The sequence below is a fragment of the Ambystoma mexicanum genome, chromosome 11, assembly GCF_040938575.1.
Source record: "Ambystoma mexicanum isolate Mex_15411 chromosome 11, UKY_AmexF1_1, whole genome shotgun sequence".
Taxonomy (NCBI): domain Eukaryota; kingdom Metazoa; phylum Chordata; class Amphibia; order Caudata; family Ambystomatidae; genus Ambystoma; species Ambystoma mexicanum.
In genome coordinates, this window is record NC_090934.1 from 1,403,954,849 (window position 1) to 1,403,976,804 (window position 21,956).

General features: G+C 47.7%; 1 protein-coding gene across 1 annotated transcript in view; it reads right to left on the reverse strand.

Moving 5' to 3' along the window:
- Nucleotides 1-12,595, reverse strand: part of CERS3 (ceramide synthase 3) — a 365,411-nt gene extending 352,816 nt beyond the window's left edge. The window contains exon 1 of the mRNA XM_069625033.1: nucleotides 12,258-12,595. Coding sequence (XP_069481134.1) covers nucleotides 12,258-12,436 — 179 coding nt within the window. The 5' untranslated portion in view covers nucleotides 12,437-12,595. The remainder of the gene's footprint in view (nucleotides 1-12,257) is intronic.
- Between the last annotated feature and the right edge of the window lie 9,361 nt (nucleotides 12,596-21,956).

A 21,956-nucleotide genomic window follows, 5' to 3' on the forward strand; every position in this document is an offset into this window, starting at 1 on the left:
GCTTTAAGTGGGCCAGTGGCTAGCCTGGACGAAGGTCAAGTCTCCGACCGGGGGAGGGGGGGGGTAGTCCTAAGCTGGGGTGCTGCCAGGGCTCACCCCAGACTCGCTCCAGCCACGCGGACCCCTCGGACAGCCAATTTAGCCGAAGGACTGCTCGGTTAAAGGGCTGCCAGCAAGTGTCAGCACTTTGGATTAGAAAAAAAAACCTCAGAATAGGCCATGCATATCCAAAACCAATTCTCTAATGAGGACTACATAAACTAGTTGCAATAAAATACACAGTGTTGGATGTTCATATGAACCAAAAATAAGTGCCAGTCTCCGCATCAAATGCAAATTGAGATAGGGGCATAATGCTTCTTAATAGCATGTTAAAAATACAACACGTTAAGAAACCAGACGGCCACCAAAATAGCTGCCCAAGTACATGGAGTACAGATAGTCCGATATTACCTTGAACAGAATACTCACTACAAGGCTCGCATCGAGTAAAGTGCTTCTGCACAAAGTTCATATGTACAGCGACAGACGTCATATTTTAGATGCAGTATGCTTATGTATGAAATATCAAAGAACACCATCATCAAATGGAAGACCATAAAATGGAAATAGTAAAATTAAAGAGCAAAGCATCGAAGAGAAACCAACACTCTGATGTAGCAGAAGGTGCATTAGAACGATAAGAACACTCCACTGAAACCGGAGAGTGCCCTAAACCCCGCCTTAAAAAAATAAAAGGGAAGTTGGGGGCGTGGCGGAGCATAAGACCAACATTTTAAAAAAGAATTGTGTCAAGTGGGGGAGGGGGGCATAAAAAGAGATAACAAAGAGAAAGGAGGGCAAGCCATGCGTGAATATTTAAAGCGTTAACTGGATTCACCGATTCATAAATCGCTGAAAATCAAACATATCAACAGCAAGAATTATCCCCAATCATCTTGTTTAGAAGATAACATCTAAAGCAGCACCTATTGAATAACAAAGTCTCCAATGGATTACTAGAGGGTTGTAGTCACAAACAAACTGACATGCATTTATGTTCCTAAAAAAGGTATACAACTCCTCATCTATATTATGACCGGACGGATTGTGTGTCTCAACATCAATTCTGAGTGTTAGTGGAGAAGGAGTGTCCCATCGCCACCTCCGAGAGAGGTGTCGATCAAAAAAGGGGAATCCCTCTAAGTTACTGCCATGCACATCAGGGAAGTGCTTGGCCATCGGGTAACTCGGATCCACATGTTTAATGGTGCTCATATGTTGAAGAAGACACATTTTCAATGCACAGACTGTAATCCTGACGTACCACTTATGGCATGCACACATAAGGACATAGACCACATATGCCGTATTGCATATCAGTTATGGTCACCATGTCCTAAAATGCAATGCATACTGGCACACTTGCATTTAGTGCAAGAATGAAACCCGTTCTCCAACTCTTTTAGCCAAGTGCAACCCATCATGGACTTCTCATGTCCATGTAACTGGATACCAATATGCATCATGCTTTGCACACGTGTTTCTGTCATGGTAACTATTCCGACAGATGACTAGGAGCATCATATCAAGTGTGCATTGCATGCTCAGAAGGAACGCACAATTTTATCACGATCACAGACCCTTTGATAAATTGGTGGCCATTCTTGTGTTCCCAAAATGCACTTCAGTTTTTAAGCCACGCAGCCAGCATCCTATATTCAGGGCACCCACATTTGACACGTAGCTCTGCCCCTCAGTCCCACTTGCGCCACTGAAATATCCTGTGGGAAACAATGCGGTTGATGATACAGAGCTTTCTACAATCAATCATTTCTCGCGGCTATTTAAGGACAGTTTCGCTTTAAACGGTATCTTGACCCCAAAGAGTGCCCCGTCCGTCTCCCCACCATGCCAACCTTGCTTCTCCCACCTCCCCACACTCTGAAGCAATTTCACCATTTACATTTTCAAATTCGGGATTTGTTTTGTCAATCCCAGAAGCTAGACTTCCTTCTTTGGAGGAGTGCCGGGGCAGGACAGAGTACAGATAAGGTAAAAGGAGCGACATCCAGATGCAGCGGCCGCCTTGCAACAAAACCTGGTGCATCCCGACCCACATCTAGGGACTGCATGCAGTAGCACAAATGCACGTTCCAGGGATGCAACCTAAATGGGAAGCTGCATTGGTACTGACAGTGAACTGCTGGTACAGTTTCCTGAATTGGAAGGCAAGGACATGTTCCCAGAACACTCGCTAAAACGGAGTGAAGGTTTACAAGGGAGCAGGAACAGCGGTAAGAGTAAGGGGACTGGCAGACCGGTTCGCCAAAGTCCTCTTTCAAGTTCCGACGTAGACACTGCACACATCGCTAGCCCTGGCCGGGAGTTGAAGAACAGTGGGAAGGCAAGTTGGGAAAGGGAAGTACTTTGGAAATGAGTGAAGGGGGCAGAGGGACTCCAACACCCAATGCACTGTAATCAAACCGAAAGATAGTCAAAATGTTCGTACAGCCGAAATTCGAACACATCAACCATTTGGTGTTTTTTGTCGTTTTATTTGATGGATTCTGTGTTCTGCAGGTCATCACACCCACTATAGCGACTGGGCTTTCCTATACACCAGCATTAGTATCTAAATCTCTTCCTCGATACAGTCGTTTGGGGTCCAGGTCAGATATTACAGGTGGGGATTTGCCTTCTGTTCTTATGAATCAGAAAATTGTTCTCCATTTCTATTATCTGGACATCACAATTCCCGGAAGCAGCCCTTTTGCAAAAACTGGGCACAAATAGGGCGCATGCAAAGTTCTTGATCACAGTGCCAAGCATTGCATTATGGATTTCCCCTTTGTGACTTCTGGGATTTCCTCGGTTTTGGCCAAGCAAATTCATCAGATCCCATAACTTGCCCTTTACCCCCTCCCAAATTACCATACATAGGCCATCACAGACAAACGCAAAATACAGCGATGAGCCACATACATCAATAGATGCCAAATATTGCAATGCCGCTGCACATCCTATAACAACTCCTGGGCCTCATCACATCCAGACATGGCCATCACATCACAAATGAAGGCTGCAACCTCCAGTCACATGGCAGGGCACTGCACCCTCCCATGTCTAGCTTCCCCCACCCGTCCCCCCCCCCCCGCAAATGTCATCCTTGTGCTTATCCTCCCAGATCAGCTTCTGGCACGAATACGGTCATCATCCTAACCCAGGGATCTGCAATCTTAGGCTCTCCAGATGTTTTGGACTGCAAGTCCCATTACCCTTTGCCATGGTCTATGCTGGGTGGGGCAGAAGGGAGTTGCAGTGAAAAAGATCCAGTAAGCCACTGGTTGCAGACCTATGCCCTAAGCAGTGATCGAAGTGAGGGGGAGAGGTGCTCCTCTATTCCCCCCCCCCACTGTTACCATTCCTATACTTTTATTTTTAAAAGAAACTGCTCCGGAGCGTTTCTTTTTCAAAATAAAAGTATATGGTTTAGGGCGAGAAGACAATCTGCAGCTATGGATCAGGAGAGAGGGCTGTTTAGTGGACTTCACTGTACCCGGTGAACAGCCCCGCTCTCCCGACCGTATTTGTATGTCACGTGAGACGGGACGGTCACCTTCATTCTACCTCATTGCTCTGCAGAGGCAGGTAGAGTCATAATATTCCCATTTGCTACCGATAACGAGGGCATGTCTTCCTCACTAAAATACGACAGGCCTTGCCTCGTCATTGACACCAAATAGTAAAATACATGTTCTAGTGTTCATTTTGAGTTTGTATTAACTGGGAAACGCCGTCAAGTTGACAGCATTCCCCGCTGAATACAAAGTCCAAAGAACAATAACACGGGACCCATCTTATCAGCCTTCCCTTCCTTGCTGTGCCGAGGGCTGCTGTAGCATCATGCATTAAAAACGGGTTGTTAATCGTATGACCTTTTGCAATTCCTTATGAAAAACAAATGCTATATTTATTAAAATGTGTTTGGCCAGTGCATGGGTTGGGCTGGTGGTCCAGGGAGGAGGTGGAGGTATTTCTGCCCATGTAGAGAAAAATCAAAAGTTGGCACCCATGAACCCAGTTTAATGTCGTAATAACTGCTCTCAGCACAACAGATGCATTTATTTGTGATTAAGAAGTTTACAATAGAAGGCTTTAAAAGCAGCAGCACTTAGTTACTGAACACAGTGTCCAGGCTTCTCCTTGCCCTAGGCCTTAGGATAACATTCAAACAGTTGGCGTGAGTGAGGGGGCAGCAAATTGAATATTCCCTAAATCACAGGGCCAGAGACCCGATTCCCTCCACCTATTGCGCTTGTCCATGGTGGTAGCTGCAGTGCCCTGTATTCACTCTGAGCCCCTTCAATGAGCTTTGCGCAACGGGGGCATTTTTTTGACCACCAGTAATCACTGGGCAAGAGATTTTAATTTGCTCCAGGTCAGTTGTAAGTGCTACATGCAGTTCAGTTTTTCTTTGCATTCTGGTACTTGTAGTCCTGCATTTAAAATAGGGACTAAAACATCAGAATTTGAAGAAAATGGGAAGACTAGATGTGCTGCTTACATTGTGTTTGATGCAGAGCGGCCCGAGACCAAAGTTCTACCTTCTCCGCTACTGGCACTGTGAGAAGAGAAGACATCTGTGGGCACCTGTACTCACTAGTTGTGCAAAGTTTTTACCTCTAAGCACCTAGCCCACATCAGTGGGTACCTGTACCCACTATGTGTGCACGGACACTGCTCTGGGTAACTTTCAGCAGCTTCTGTGACCCTTTTTCTCATTTTGCATACGCCTGCATTAGCTCTGCGAGCACCTGTGGCACATCTGCTGGCACACTGGCCACTTGGAATGCCCATGCACTGCCTTTGTGAGCAACTAGGACACATTAATGGGCACCTGGAGTTACTCTGCATGCACCAGCACATCCTCTGAGCACCCAGGACCTCTGCGAGTACCCAGAGTGCATTTGTGGGCACATGTCCTGCTCTGCATGTTATGGCATTGCTTCTCTGAGCAGCCAGGGCGCATCTGTGAGCACATATTAACGCTCTGCTAACGGACTCCCAGACCCCGCCTCTTTTGACCGTCAACACCCTTAATACTCTTCCATTCTCTCACTTCATGTTCGTCCTTCTGATCTCTCTACTTGCCCTACCCGTCCATTTCTACTCGAATCTGAAGACTGCATACATAAACCCTGCATCCATGTGCACCCACTCCGTAAACGCTTCTCCGGTTCACATGATTTTGCAACCATTTTTACTGATAACGGATCTCTTCCTTCTGCAGTTGAAGCATCCCACTTAATTTTACTTAAAAGCTCTCGTTCTCATTGACTCCAGCGAAGCTGGCAAGCATTGCAACAATGTGCAGACCCTTTAAGTGCCGCTTTGTGTCTAGGAAGGGCACAGTGGCAGAGCTTGCACTGCTTAAAAACATACCATGTGAGAGTTGCTAATTTACTCCTCAGGTGTAAGCATGAATTGTTTCAGCAAGTTTCTGAATGGAACTGAAGGTGACAGGTGGTCCTCCTGCTACTGTATCTTGCCTGCTTTGGCATAGTTCAACGTTCAGGAGAGGATGTTTCTAGGGCTGAACACTGCATCACTCGTGTTGTTCATAGCAAATACACCTAAACTTAAATATGAGGCGCCGAGTACGCAGGCGCTCTGGGGCCCAGGTCCTCCCAGGAAAGGCCCTCTGCATACCAGGAACGGCCATCTGCGTAAAAGTCCCTAGACTTGGGACTTATTTTAGGGGGGCACCAGCACCGACCCCCCCCTCCCCCACACCCCTGGAAAAACCTGTAGTCCAGTGCTTTAAGTGGGCCGGGGCCGGACCCCGGCAGTCTCCAGAAAGTGGGGCTGAGCCGGGGCCGAGCCGGGGCCCCCCGTCCCACACAACATTGGCGGGATGCATTATCCCGCCGCGGCCGCAGCCGCGACGGGAGATGCGCCCGTCATTATGTCGGCCAAGCTGACAGAAGTGCCAGCCAGCCACAGCAACGCTGAGGCTGGCAGCACTTCTGTCAGTTAGTGTAACTCCCTCCGATGACCCCTCATCAGGGTCATCAGAGGAAGTTACTGTCCCTTTGTTTTCCCTCCCCAGGTCACTGACCCCCGCGGGCTCCGTGATCTAATATGCAGATTAAATCACGGAGCCCGCGGGTTCGCAGAGGGTGAAAGACGCCTCGGGCTCAGTGATCTATCTGCTCATAGCAGATAGATCAGAGCCCGAGGTGCCTTTCTCAGTCGGCAAAGCTTTATAAAAGATGCCTTGAACTGTGTACGTTTCAAGCCATCTTTTATAACGGTAGATATATTTCTATGTTTATAAAAGACGGCTTGAAACGTGCACAATTCAAGGCATCTTTTATAAAGCTTTGTCAACGGACAAAGCCAAGTTGCGGTTGGTTTTGTCCGTCATCAACGCTTTATAAAAGATGCCTTGAATTGTTTACGTGTCAAGCCATCTTTTAGAAACATGTTACAGATATCTATGTTTATAAAAGGTGGCTTGAAAAGTACACAAACCATAGTAAGGTAAGCACACAAGTGTGCGTAACTTACTATGGTTTGTGCACTTTTCAAGCCACCTTTTATAAACATAGAAATATGTAACATTGCTATGTTTATAAAATATGGCTTGAAAAGTACACACACCATAGTAGTACGCATACAAATATATAAATGCTCACATACATTTATATATTTGTTTGCGCACCTTACTATGATTTGTGCACTTTTAGGCCACGCCCACAATGAAAGGCACGCCCCCAAACGAGGGCCCCCCCTCAATTTCTTACCCCACTTAAAGCACTGCTGCAGTCTGTGCCCATGACTGAAATATGTTTTGACAGACAAGAACAAAATAAATATCCAAGAGTCCTCTCTTCTTTTGTCTATCCCATTGATTGATTTGAGGATCAGACACTCAAATGCACGGACAGCTTCACTACATGTTAGTGTTGGCCATTAGGTGCTGCTGAAGCACCACTTATAATCCAAAACTGCATTGGGTCATAGTTAGAAGGGAGATGGGATTTGAGGCGGGAGACACAGCTTGTGGGCGTTTGGTTATTTACCCATCTACTGACTGCTCGTGGCATCGATAATCTCTATGGCTGTTCCCACCCACCACTTTCATCACCCCACCCAAAACCAGATCCTGCAGGGATTTATTTCGGGTGGCTCTATCAAGTAATAACATAAAACTTCGTGCTGTAAATGCCTGCCAGTGTAATTTCAAATCAGTCTTCTGATGGAGCTGTAAATGCTCATCTGGTGTAATAAAAATGTCTTTACCAGGTGTGCCTTCAGCCACTTCATTTGGCTGCGAACTCTCAAGTGGTTAATAACCACTGAACAGGTTATCAGGCCTTGTTCTGTTGAGAGAGGGGCGCCCGCTACCGTTGTAAACTAAATTTTAAGGAACCTGGGATTGGTAACCCTAGGTCTCCTGGGGGCAACCAGACGTGGTCTCCCTCTCACTGTGCTTAGAGAGGCATCAGCTTCACCTCACTGATGATCCCCAACAAGGGTGAAACACGTGTATGGGGTTGCTGGTGGTACTCTCGTTCAGGTTGGAATTGCCATTGCGTTTCGGTGCTGGACTGCCCCTGGGCAGGACAAAGACTGATATGCAAATGGATATTTCCCATCTGTGAAAGGCACAGTGAGTAAAAGCAGTGGCTGCGAACTCTCAAGTGGTTAATAACCACTGAACAGGTTATCAGGCCTTGTTCTGTTGAGAGAGGGGCGCCCGCTACCGTTGTAAACTTCATTTATAATAAGCTTGCATGTTCTTGCACTAAAGTCCTATTAAAACACGTATTGGCAAAGCCAACAGTTTGACACTACTATCATACGGCCAGTTACTTTCACTATTTTGCAGCCGTTACCATTAATGGCTAGTTAATGCCATTATGGCAGTTTTTGGCAAATGCCTATCCCATGCCCACACCAGAGACAAAACAGTTGGCATTGCCAATGCTTCTTTTATTATGCTTCTACCTCAGCCTGTGCCCACTTAAAAAAGTACCAGACCACTGCCTCTGTGAGCACATTTCAATGCCTCTCTGTGTTCACCTGCACCATGCCTCTGAGCACCAGCAGCAGAGCTCGACACTGTGCACCCTGCTGCAGCGGCCGCTGATAAGATACACATTGAGTGCAGAGCACCTCTCTACACCACGCCTCTGAGCACCAGCAGCAGAGCTCGACACTGTGCACCCTGCTGCAGCGGCCGCTGATAAGATACACATTGAGTGCAGAGCACCTCTCTACACCACGCCTCTGAGCACCAGCAGCAGAGCTCGACACTGTGCACCCTGCTGCAGCGGCCGCTGATAAGATACACATTGAGTGCAGAGCACCTCTCTACACCACGCCTCTGAGCACCAGCAGCAGAGCTCGACACTGTGCACCCTGCTGCAGCGGCCGCTGATAAGATACACATTGAGTGCAGAGCACCTCTCTACACCATGCCTCTGAGCACCAGCAGCAGCTCGACACTGTGCACCCTGCTGCAGCGGCCGCTGATAAGATACACATTAAGTGCAGAGCACCTCTCTACACCACGCCTCTGAGCACCAGCAGCAGAGCTCGACACTGTGCACCCTGCTGCAGCGGCCGCTGATAAGATACACATTGAGTGCAGAGCACCTCTCTACACCACGCCTCTGAGCACCAGCAGCAGCTCGACACTGTGCACCCTGCTGCAGCGGCCGCTGATAAGATACACATTGAGTGCAGAGCACCTCTCTACACCACGCCTCTGAGCACCAGCAGCAGCTCGACACTGTGCACCCTTCTGCAGCGGCCGCTGATAAGATACACAGCGAGTGCAGAGCTCATCTCTACAGCGTGTGCCGTACGCCCATGTGGACAGTGGTCGAAGTAGGTGGGGTGCGTTTTTTTTTTTTCTTAAAGAAACCATTTCAGAATGGTTTTGATTTAAAATGTAGGAAGAAGTTGAAACTTGCACTTCAGTGCACTGCATTGAACATTCCCATAAACAGCAGGTGTGTTTGTATTGCGCGTGGGACTGGGCATGGTGATGGGGTTTGTGAGAAGAGCTGGGCAGGCCAGCAGGGACCTTCACTTCGAGACCCGACAGCATCTTCACACAAGATATTATAATCCCAATTTGAATATCATGAATGCTTCACACATCATTGCAAACAGGTTATTGTCATCATGTCCCATACACCATCACATGAGGAACATCCGCTTCATGGCCTAGACCCGGCCATCAGAGTCTTGATATTGTGGTCACATCACGGATACCTCTCCATATCCCGATATGGTCCTCAAACCAAGGTTATGGTCAATGTTGTGGTTTCATGCTCCGCCTATCCTCGATATCCAATTCAACCTTCGTCCTCATCTTCAGACCCTGGGTCTCGTCATCACACCTTGGATCTGATCGAACCTCGACAGGGCTATCATTCGTGCCATCTTCTTCACACTACAGAGAGCATCACTTTTGAACGGGCACTCCCATTTATCTAGCACACTCTACAGAGTGAACTTCCAGAGTCTAGTCCAGGGTTGTTCAACTCCCGGCCTCGAGGGCCCAATCCCTGCTGGGTTTTCAGGATACCCCTAATTATTATGCATGAGATACAATGATTCTAAATGTATGCACATTCATCCTCATGAATATTAATGAGGGATAACCTGAAAACCCGTCAGGATTCAACCCCTCGAGGCCCAGAGTTGGACAACCCTGCTCTAGACCAAGATCTCATCCCTTAGAGAAGGAATGGGGAGGGCGGGCGCACTAGGCTTTGGATGCCAGCAGTGCTGAAAATTGACAAAACTTACTGAGGGGGGGGGGGGGGGGAACAGTGCCCTCCCCTTCGCGTGCAGGGCTGGGGCGTAGCTAAATATCAAGATGTGCATGTCTACAAAGAACAGCGCTCCGGCAAGACAGTTTTTGCCGGAGCACTGCTCCGTCTTGTTCCGGCCCAATTCGTCCTCTGGAGACTAAGGAGTTCTTAAAGGCAGCACTGAACTACGTACGGTTTGGTCACTTCTGGATCAAATCAAAAACGCCTTGTTTTTGCACCCATCCCAGTGACCCACCTCCCCTGTCCCTTCTCTCTCTGCACTTGCACGAGCCAGATGTTCACAAGGCCTAGTAGGACCGCTTTGTTTTGTATTTTTTGCATATTCCGTTGTCTTGCCAATGCGGACGCATTTAAACACAATTTTCTTGATGTGTAAGGGGCGGCTTACACATGCCCAATAAATAAATTATTTATTTTATATGTATTGCGCATAGACAAGGCCCACAAGCATTAGAGCGCAAGGACCCACGTATAGTAACAGAGTGGAACACGCAGGCAGGGCGAGTGGGGGCCAAAGTAACTAGCAGGAGAGGAAAGTCATTGACTTCCTTTGGTGGAAGGAAGACCTGTGGCCCAAAATGATGAGATATGCCACTTCTACATAAGCGTTTGAGAAATACATAAAGCTTTTTTTCTTTGCCGGTTTGACATAGAACATTTTTGTACAATACACCTGCCACATTATTTATTTTTTATTACATTTGTCATACGTCCAAACCCGGAGGTATCACGGCGTAGTTACAGACCTCTTGATTATAATTCGGTAGCAATCACTGGACATTCATTTACGAACAATATTACATGCTTTGAATCCTTACAAGTCAAAGCAAACCAAGTTATACCCGAGACCCCGTCACCCCCCCCCCCCCCCGCCCCCCGACAAATCACTATACACAGAGCACAGACGCCAAGTGCTGGATGCCATCATCCTACCATGGAACTGGCCTCTCCACATGGATGTAATTTTAGCCGGGGGGGGGGGGGAGGAGAACAGGGGCGTTTGCCCCCCCCCCCTCACCCACCCAACTTTCATGGCACAGCATTTTGTCCCCATTCATTTGCCTGGGGCACCTTTTCTTCAGATGTCATGCCGCCCCCCCCAACTTTTTCAGCAAAGTTACTCCACTGCCTCGCCAGACAGAGGGATCTCACTCCGGATCCCCAGAACCACATCCCCTAGGAACCCCGTCACCACCACCCCTTGATTTGACCCTATACCCATTTTTCAAACCCCAGCACACACTATAGACACTGTGAAAAAAAGCTACAATTAAAAAACGAAAATAAAACCCTCCTCTCCAGACTCCACACCCTGCCCAGTGGGAAAGGGCGGGGATACACTGTGTTCCGCAATCGGCTTCTTCTAAGCAGGGCTAGTGATCACGAGGCCCGTCACTTTTGTGTACAAACGCCCATCACACACGTGTAATGGAGGCATATTTTCGTGGTTTTCCTTCGGGGAAATGGCCAGACTCCAAAAGATTACACAGCAACAAGTTCAGGTCTGCTCTGCCATGAGAAGGGCGCGCATGCGCACCCACTGGCCCAGCATTTACAGTTGAAAAAGGGAGTGACATATTGGGCGATTCTCCCCCCCCCCCCCCAAAAATAGTACCCATGTCTTTGGGGGGCATGGGCCCGTCCTGCCTGCACCCACAGTCTAACGCAGTCTGGACCCCGCGAGCTGGCACCTGTATAGGGCAAGAAAACTCGGGGGCAGAACCTTCTGCTGCGATGCTGCACACGCTGCAGCGGTGTGGGAGGAGACCCGGGCTCTGCATAGTCTCCAGCTTTACCCCGCGGTGAAAGAAACACGGACTAGTGGCAGGAAAGGCGACTGGCTTCGCGTGCCTGGTTGGGCGGGTACGGTGCCCGACACCTGAAGCTGCCCCTCTTGGACCTCGCACCCCCCCAGCCCCAAAAAATAAACAAATCACACACAGGCAGCATAACGCAGTCAACACTAAACTGTTTTTTGGACTGGGGTGAACATTTGATAACAAGCAAAAGTTGTTTTTGTCCCTGTGAACACACACCCCCCGCCCCTTATTTGGTGGTTGTCACCGGACTTTAATCTCCTCCCTGAACAACCTCAATGGCCGCCATAAACTTCAGTGGGGGCGCCTTCCCAGTAAATGGATCCACCTCCAATCACGTAGACTCTATTGCCAGCGAATCCCCCCAACCCTTTACCTTCACCATCACTGGAAACTCAACATTTTGAAAAGACTGCACTCCGCTTTCTTAGGGAGAGGGAGTCACGACCCTTCGAAGTCGACAAAGCGGACTCCATGTCCCAGAATGCCCCGCGCGTGACTCAGAGAGGAATGAAAAAGCGACACGGCGGGCCAGAGTAGGGAACCCACACACACACGACCGGCACGTGCCAGCCCGGACAGGGCCGCCCGGAAACTTGCTCACCTCTCGAAGAAGTGTCGCACCACCATGAAGAGGAGAGCGCCGGGCACGGTTATATAAAAGTGCGACGCCTTGGGCAGCACCAGCCCTTCCTCATCCCGCAGGTCGGCCCAGGTGTAGTTGGCGGGCAGCCAGAGTCGGTCCCACCAGAACCAGTCGTGCACCGTCTGCAGCAGCAGCATCGTGGCGGCGGGAGTAGGGAGGCCGGGCGGCGGCGGCGGCAGCAGCAGCTACAGGATGTGAGCGCCCTGTGACTAGCAGCCGAGCCGACCGCAGGAGCAGGAACCAGCCCTCGCTCTCTCTCTCCCTCCTTCCTTCCCTCCCTCCCTTGCTGGCTTTCTGCTTTTTTTCAATTACCAAAGCTTTACAAAATGACAGGGCTGCTGCGGTGGGAGGGGCCCCATGCGCCGCGTGTGTGCAGAGGCTGATAACGGGACCACAGGCAGCCTCTCGGGCCTGCCTCCAGCGAGTTCTCCTGCCTCCACGTCGTTTTCTTCACCAGCTCCCCTCAGACATTGTAGCTGCCAACGCCCTGTGCACTCACGATGTGTCAAATAGGGCTATTTTTTTGTCTCTGGTCCAGGGGGCCCCTTCCACCAAGGCCCTCCGCGAGTGGGCGAGACTGCTTTTTCTGATCTCCGAAATAAATCCTTTCCAGTTCTTGAGCGTCTGCACAGGCTTTCCGTGTCTGCATTTTCCAAGAAAGGCAAGTTTTTAGAAGTTACCAAGTCAGAAGAGAAAGTATACAGGAAGGCTCATTTTCACGTTACATGTTGCACAAATGTCACTGTGCAACCTTGCACATGCAATCTTTATACTCGAACCAAAGTGACCTTTCAAAGTTTTTGGGATCACCAAATTGAGCGCTCATCCTGTGTTGTGATTTATATATATATATATACTTTTTTAAATTAAGAATGTTTATTTTTGTATTTATTTAAACGAGGATCAAGTTAAATCTATATCATCACTGGAAATATAAATGGGGGGAAAAAAGAAAATCACAGTTGGCCTACAATATTTGCATTTTCTGAGGGGGCTTCAGCCCCTGGTCTTTTGGTTGTAGCCCCGGATAGTAGCTCAGGGGCTACAACCAGAAGACTAGCTAGCCCCCACACCCGACAGTCCTGTTGTAATTCAACGCTGTATCAATGAAAGACAATGAATACAATTGTAATAGGGCCGAATTCATTCATTAAAGCACAGAGACAATGATGCTGCTTGCAACTCTCTTTAATCTCTGGTGCGAACGGTAATCCCACCCCCGCCCACAAGCACACTTGGGTGTAGCCCACAACATTAACTGTAGAACTGGAAGAACAATAAAAACAGGACTTTGCATCCCCCCCTTGCTTGACTCACAGCGTGGGGTGTTGTTTAGTTCATTTCTTCGATCCACCGTGAGGGCTTGCCAACCACTCTTCGAGACAGGCTGCGTACACATGGAATGTCATTTGTAGTGCAGTCACTGGCACTGTCCTCCACGTCCCTGTCTTCTTCTACATATTCAGAGTCTAGGTCAGAGGAGTCCTCTTCTCCAGTGAGGCCCTTGCTTTCCTGGCACCTGTCACCATCTAAAGTTCAAAAGAATGATACATTCCGGGTGACTGTGAGACTGGCCACAGTTATCATGGGCCCATGTATGTGTGTTACAGTCATTGGTTCAGGTTTAAAAGCGGGGACGTCTTTGGCGTCTTGAGTCTGTCTTATCAACACCTGATGTCCTATTTGAAAATTGCTGGGTTTTGCTTTCCTCCGCAGGTCAGCATACTCCTTCAGCTTTGGATCAAGGCGCTATATAAATAACCCATCATTATCTTTGTTTTGCTCAACTTGTCCTTTGTCCTTGCGGTGTCAGCAGATGTGGTAGGGAGGGATAAATTGGGGTTATGTGGCAGTGTGGTTTTTATTACTAGCCCAAACATCAGCGGCGAGGGACATGTACCTGTTCAGCGGTGCGGGGTGTTTCTGTAGTTCCTCAGCAGAGTGCATATTGCTTGCATAAAGGAACCTTTGGTGATCGAGCAGACCTGGAGAGTGCGTTTCAGATTCTCCATGAACCTTTCCAGTGTCCCGTTGGCCTGTGACCGCAGTGGCGTGATCTTGCGCTGTTGTATACAAAGATGTTCCACAAACATGGCAAAGTCATGTCCGCTGAACGGGGGGCCATTGTCAGATTTCACGATGGACGGGATTCCGTAATCTGCAAAGGTTTGGTGGAGTGAATGAGATGCACCTCCAGGAATCTGGACATTTTGTCGATGGCCACAAGTAAATGCTTTCCGTTGGCCAACGGCCCAGAACATGTCAATGGCAACTTCGTCCCATAGCTGCAAAGGCATTGATGACTTCTTGAGAGGCTCGGGAAAAGTGCGTGGAGCGACTGCTTTGCAAGCAATGCATTTGCATAGCAGCTGTTCTACCCTTTTCGTCCATTTGTAGGAACCACACCTTGGTGCTGAGTTGTCATTTTGTTGATACAATTCCCCTATGTCCAGAGTGAGCGAGTGCAAGCACTTCCTCCTGCAGGCCTGTTGGAATGACGATTCTGTCCTCTTTCAGCAAGAGTCCTTCTGGAGAGTCTGAAGTGTCTCTCTTCAGCTGGGGATAATGGTTGTCCAGGGTTGTTTCTGATGTGCCACTGTCCTGACAACAGGCATTCCTGTATTTTCTGGAGTAGGTTGTCATTCCCCAGGGCCTCTATTATTTGAGCACTTGTAATGGACTTATGGAGGGCGTTGCTTACCAGGTAGTTTATGTACTGGTTTGCTTTGAGGGACTGCCACTCATTGTGGGCTGGAAGTGGGTATCTGGACAGGAAGTCTGCCGGCTTGTTGTCTTTTCCCGGGTGGTGTATGATCTTGAATGAGTATTCTTGTAGCCTGAGTCCCCACCTTGCAATTCATGGTGGCATCTTGGCCGTAGGTTTGCCGTATATAGTGGTGAGGGCCTGATGATCAGTGATGATTGTAAAAGGGGCGTCCATATAGGAACAGATGGTAGTGTTCACATGCCCACACCGCTGCCAGACTCTACTTTTTTCCGGTTGGGAATACGCACATTCTGAGAGGCTCCAGGTGGCATACAATATAATGAGTCTCGGGGAATAAGGTGAGGCTTCTGGCTTAGCTTGGGTTAGTCTCGCACGTAGACCGACGGGGCTGGCATCAACTGTCACTTCTGTGTCGCGGTCCGAGTTGTATTACGCCATGCAGGATGCAGAGGCAATGCATTCTTGATCTCTTGGAACGCTTCCTCGCACTCATTTGACCAAGAGAATTCCTGCCCTTTTCCTGTAAGTAATCCCGAGTGGAGTACTCGCTGACGCAAAGTGCTGAATGTATTGTATAAAACAGCATGCCATTCCTAGGAACGATCTGACCGCAAACACGGAGGCAGGTGTGGGGGCTTCCACTAATGCTTGACCTTTCTCTGGGTCTGGTTGCAGTTTGTTGCTTGAAAATATGTGACCGGATTTGCTGAGCTCACACTTTTCAGTATTTAGTGTTAAATGAGCATCCTCTAGTGCCATGCACACTCTTCTTAGCGTATCATCGTGTGCATCCTGCGTGGTGCCAAATATCAAAATGTCATCGCTGTAGTTTAAGCAATTTGGGATGTACTTGATGGCCGATGGATTTAATTTTGAAATATTTTGGCCGCTGATGATAATCCAAAGCTGAGTCGCTTATACCTGAAAAGTCCCAGGTGTGTGGAGAAAGTGGTGATATATCGGGATGAAGGATGCAGTTCTAGCTGGTGATAGCCCTTATTTAAGTCCAGCTTTGAGAACACTTTTGCACCATGTAGTAGATGTATCATATCCGTCATCCTGGGTGCTAAGTGTTCTCTTTTTATAGCTATATTTGGAGCCCTCATGTCTACATATATACGGATGCTGCTGGTGTTCTCTTTTTTGGGCACAGGCACTATGGGGGACACCCACTGTGTGGCTCCTGATGTGGGTTCGATTATGTCTTGTTCCAGTAAGGACTGTATTTCATCTTCTACATGTCTCTGGATGTTGAGCGGTATGCCCCTGTAGTGTTGAGCTGTCGGTTGTATCTGTGTTAATGTGCAGTTTGATTTGTTTGCCCTTGAGTTTTCCAAGTCTTTTAAATAGTGTTGGGAACGTTTTCTTTTACATTTCCTTCGGGCTGGTGGTATATGCAGACATGATCTGGTACATTATATGTATGAGGCCCATTTGAATAGCTGATCGAAAACTGAGAATGCCCCCCCCCCCGGTACTTCTCCTTTTATGACGTATATTGTAACTTTTAGACTTTTGTCTTTGTATTGACATTTGTCTGTGTACATCATTTGGTAGTTGAGAGGTCTATTGGAGCCATATGGGTAAATGTCAGTGTCTGCTTTACTTAAGTCTTTCTTTTTAGCCAAGGACTTGTATGTGCCTTCATTAATGACGTTTACCGTGGCTCCGGTGTCAATAAGGAATTCACGGCTCTACCCGTTCATTTGTAAAAATAATGTCGGACTGTATTCCACAGCAGTATCGTTCCCGATTTAAGTGCACGTACCCTGTCTTCCGATCTCTACTGGATGAGGAGGAGGTTGAGTCGCTTCAGCGTCACAGGGATTCTTCCAGGTATCTAATTTTCTGTCGCCGTGGCCGCCTCTGTGAATCTTGTCTGCTTCTATATCGACTGGAGTGATCTCTTCTATCATCATGCAGTCTGTCTTTGCGTGATGCTTCTCGTGATCCGCTGTCTGAGCTGCGTCTGCTGGTAGTAGATCGCCACGTGTTGGGTCATGGACTATCCGGCCTTGAGTGACCTCCTGGCATCTCTGCTGGTTTCCACCGACTGAAAGAATTTGATGTTCCTGCAGACTGATTGTAGGTGGTTCTCACCTCCACATTTATCACAATGATGGCCTATAGCTGTGCCCGGGCTGACATTTGTGAATTTGTATCTGCATCTCTAGCACTTTTTCTGCTCTGCGGTACTCTCAGATGTGCGAATGAGGCACAAAGCATCTGGTGATGCAGACTGTGTTATTTTAATGGTGCTGAGTGACTCAGTTTGCAAAGATTGTGAGGAATCTGCCCGTGCTAGCTCTAGGATTTCATCCAAAGTTATGCTCTTTTGCCGCATTTCCTTCGGAATTCAGGAGACTCACAACCCGCAATGTCTTGCGATTTGAGTGCTTCTTCCGCCGAGTATCTATCGAAATCACAATATTTTGCTTGTTTTCAGAGTCTCATCACAAAATTATCCATATTTTCACCTTTATCCATCGTGGTTGTGTGGAAAATATTTCTCTCGTAATCTAAGTTTCTCAGCGGCACAAAATAATTATTTAGCAGATCAATTACTCCTTGAAATGTGTCGGTATTGTTTTCTGGCATCTCAAAAATTATATTCCTCACCACCGGGCTGAGAGAGTGCATTAGAGTTCCCCTCAGACAGTGTTTTTCTCTGACGCCTGTTGCGTCAATGTATATTTGAAGCTCCTCGAGCCATCTGGCCCATCTTGGCACCAAGCTACTGGTGTCAGATATGTCAAAATGTTGCATGGCTTGTAGATGTAAAGAGTCATTTTCACTCCCTTCCCTATGGGTAGGATTTCGAGGAGTTGAGGCAGACTGTGGGCTCTGCGAGTTGCTACCCACTTCAGTGTCAGACATGATGGTTGGGGGCCCAGGCTTTTAGTGTCTCACCTTGAGGAGGCAGGTGTGGTGTCTGGATGGCAATGGGCACGTGGAGCAGCCTTCTCCAGCGGGTGGTTGCATGGGTTTGTGCTTGCAGCATGTTCAGCCTAGTAGAATGGTTGCTGTTCTGCCACAGTGTGCTGTCCAATTAAACTGTGTGCTGGGCATTTGGGAACACAGTGGAATGTTGAGCGGTTAGGATTGATCTGTGTCACCCGCCCCGGGCACGTATGTCTTCAATTGTTAGTTCGAGTTTCTCAGGTTTCCTCCATGACAGTGAATTTACCTCTTTCTGCTTGGCGGATGCACTATTCCCGGGTGAGGAGCAAATGCGGTACTGCGTTGAGATCAGAGTAGGGCGTGGATGCATCTGGCTCTGCTCGCAGCGGTTCTGGCCAGTTGAAGGTTTCACTTTTTCCTGACGCGGGAAAGTGCTGCTTTCGGAACGACTCCACTCGTCCAAAACATGCCTCATCACCATTGTTGTAACTCAACGCTGTATCAATGAAAGACAATGAATACAATCGTAACAGGGCTGAATTCAATAAAGCACAGAGACAATGTTGCTGCTTGCAACACTTTCTTTTTTTTTTTGAGTTTTAAAAACATCTTTAATTGTAAGCAAGCTTAACGTGGGACAATGAGATTGTTCTTGAGCTTTTGGTTCCAAATTATGAAAAAACCTTGTAAGTTTCAGTTCCTGATAAATATGAAGATATCTATCTGTAGAGTTATATAATAATTTTCAATAGTAGGTACAAAGGAAAGGCCCTTATTTAGTATTTGTTTGTCATATCTATCCAGTGTTCTCTTGGAGAGATTAAGAACTAGATTCATCTCCTTTTTATTCTTCCTTTCTGTATTCCGAAAGTGTGCTCACCCCTAGTCTGTCTTCTACTTTTTTAAAAACACTTTTTATTTGCATTTTCATGGTAACAAACAGACTTTAGGTATTCAATGTCCCCCTCCCACACACCTTGTTCATATTCCAAAAGTAGTCCAGCCTGGTCTTGCTTCCAACTCTTGGTAATCTCTGGCGTGGAGGGTAACACTGCCCACAAGCTCACGCGGGTTGCAACCCACAACATTAACAGTAGAAAGGAGACAGGGTCTCCTTTCTGGAAGAGCAATAAAAACAGGATGTTACAAGTCCCGACATTAGAGAACCCACAGATCTTTTCCAGACCTCCAGACCTTACAACACCCCTGTTTAAATCTAAGTGTTGTTGCCTGCATATTTAGTTTCTGCTGGTGGATTATATATAGTGCTGCTATCACCAGGAATCAGGTTTCAGTGTGCTGTGTAAATTATTGTGCTCAAAAAGTTGTACTTAATTTATCAATCTGAGGGCGCTAGGAGGCTGAAGGCATGTATGCCAATTTTTATCTGTGACATCAGTTTTCAAAACACTCTTGTCTCAAGCTCTCTTGGCCGGGTCTCGGTTCCAAATTGTTATTGAATGCCAATTTCAAAGGACGGGTTGGTGTTTTCTGGAAGCAGTTTACTTGCTTGGTCAATGTTTAAGAAATGCCTTTTGTTTCGACTAGGGTAGCCGCTGCACAGCCCTAGTTGGGCATACTGGAGGTAGCAACAGGTTCTGTTTTCTCGGCACATGTTCTGCCAGTCCCTCTTTGCCCCATTCTCTTGCCACTTGAGCTGGCAAAGGTGTCCCGCCAACCTCCAAATCTGAGCAGAAACGCTGCAAGACCCCCAGGCCTCATGCACGGGCAGCAGCAGAGGGACTGTTATAGGGTTTGCTGAGGCCCAGTGCAAACATTCAGTGAGCCCCCCCTCCTTGCTATTTTTTGCTCAGGATCAGTGGTACCAAGAGCAGGAGACAGAAACATTCCCCTTTTGAGTTTCTGTGTGGAGGACACAGATATGCTAATGAGTCCTTCTGGATGCACCTGAGAAGAACTAACATCTTGCTGTTGGCCCCTTGAACATACAATCAGAAAGATTTGGAGATTGAATACACTGACAGTTTGGCAAAGACAATGTCATGGTGCCCAACATATGTAATGAAGAGGGAAGGTCTGAATACTACTCCCGTCCCGGAAGAAGCGCCAAAGACAATATAGCCGCCGATCGTACGAGCTCACACCAATTCCCACTGCTGCCACAATGGACATTTATCACGAGTGATACCCTCTCACCAGACCCTACAATCCAGGAGCAGTACTAACACTCCTCAGGGTGGACAAAGATGCACAAGAGGGAGCTGGAGACAGCTACATGGACAGATTTAACTAAAAGGTCAGAGAAGTCAAGCCTCAAGCCGTTAGACACCACAACGACATAGCTACGTCAGACATGAAGCACACATGCCATCCACACATTCAGGACACTCACACACCCAACTACACGAAGAACACATGCGTACAGTTCTATGAGTTAGGAGACAGTGACACATAAACACTGTCTGCATGTTTATTATTTTGCCATTAGCTTGCCGCAGGAATGCAAGAAGCAAGAAGGGCACGTGTAAATGCTTGCATGCAAATAACCCTATGGAATGGCAGGAGCACTCGAGGGACCTGACAGACATGACATACTAACCTATGGATACTATGGAAGGTGCATACAGTAGAAGCCAGACCATTTCCTAAGACATTCTAGTAGGCCATGATCATCTTAGAAAACCTGAAGCCACGCAGAATGCTGTGCAAGCAGATCCACCGCGGCGGGAACAATGCCACTGCCAAGGTCGTAATGTTGCAAGTGACATTCCTTACCCTGAACTGAAGTAACATGAGCTGCAAAGGAGACTATTCCCCGTAAAATACAGAAATATTTCAAGAGCTCCTGAGCTCACAAACACAGTCTCCAAGCACGTGATCCGGCCGAGCTGATTAGGAGCCAAGATTTGGTGGCTGGGAAGAGCAAACCGTCTCACGGACCAGACAATGGTTGCAACAAATTTGTTACACTCAAGCTACAGTTTTGCACTGGGAACGGACCACGCTCATGGCAATAATGGTCCAGCCGCGATTATGATGCTGGCACATAGTTGCACCTCACAAACACATAGTTGCACATGCACCATGAACACGTGTCTTGTGCGCTGGGAACTGAGTTTATCCCAGGCTTGTGGGCCAGCGGCTTAACCAATCAAAATCCATGGCCCTAGGGGTGGGTAGCTGGGATTACTGACCAATCTCGGGGTCTGCACACTGTAACAATTAGCAAGTAACAATTTTCGGGGATGGTCCAAGCCTGACACCTGATGTGGCCTGTCCAATGAACTAACCTCTATATGGGCTCCTATAGGGGAACTACCACTCAACAACCTATCCAGAGTGGAGTTTGTTTTTTGGTGAAGGGCCCGGAATGTGATGTTGTGATGCAATTTGTTACCAAAACTGGGCAGCGAGCTAGAATTTGCAAGAGGTGCCCTCCATAGCAGCAGTGCATGTGATCCCTGTGGTTTTTTGGCTGTAATAAACCTCAGTAAACCTTGCCACTTGTCTGGACCTTACGTTCTTTTGGGTGAGGAAGGAGTTAGGCCTTCCATGAATTCGGCACCCGCTGACTCCTAACAAGGGAGGATAGCTCAGCGGCAACGTGTTTGCCTTGGAAGCAAGACGACACGAAGCAACACAGGTTCGATCCGCGGGTCCGTGCTTGGAAACACGGAACTAAGACAAACAACTACTCAACTAAAAACAAAGAATTCCTGTAATAGCACCTCGATGCCCACAGGCTGTGTGAGCGCTTTAAAAATATAAATAAATAAATAAAATAAGAGGCTTTGCCTGCCTGGGAGTTCACCCGAACAGTAACCTTCCCTAGGGTCATGAGACTATCTAGTACACTCTAGTTCAATGAAATCTGTGAGTATCACAGCTAAAGTGAGTTGCTGTAGGATATGTAAATATGCTTCTTCCATTATTGTACCTTGTTGTTGTATTGTGAAGCGCTTTGGATTAAAGCGTTATATAAACCTACTAAACATATGTCTGTCACAATACACCCTGCCATAAGCCTTTGTTACGTTTACACAATGTAGAACCCTTTTGTTGGGTGT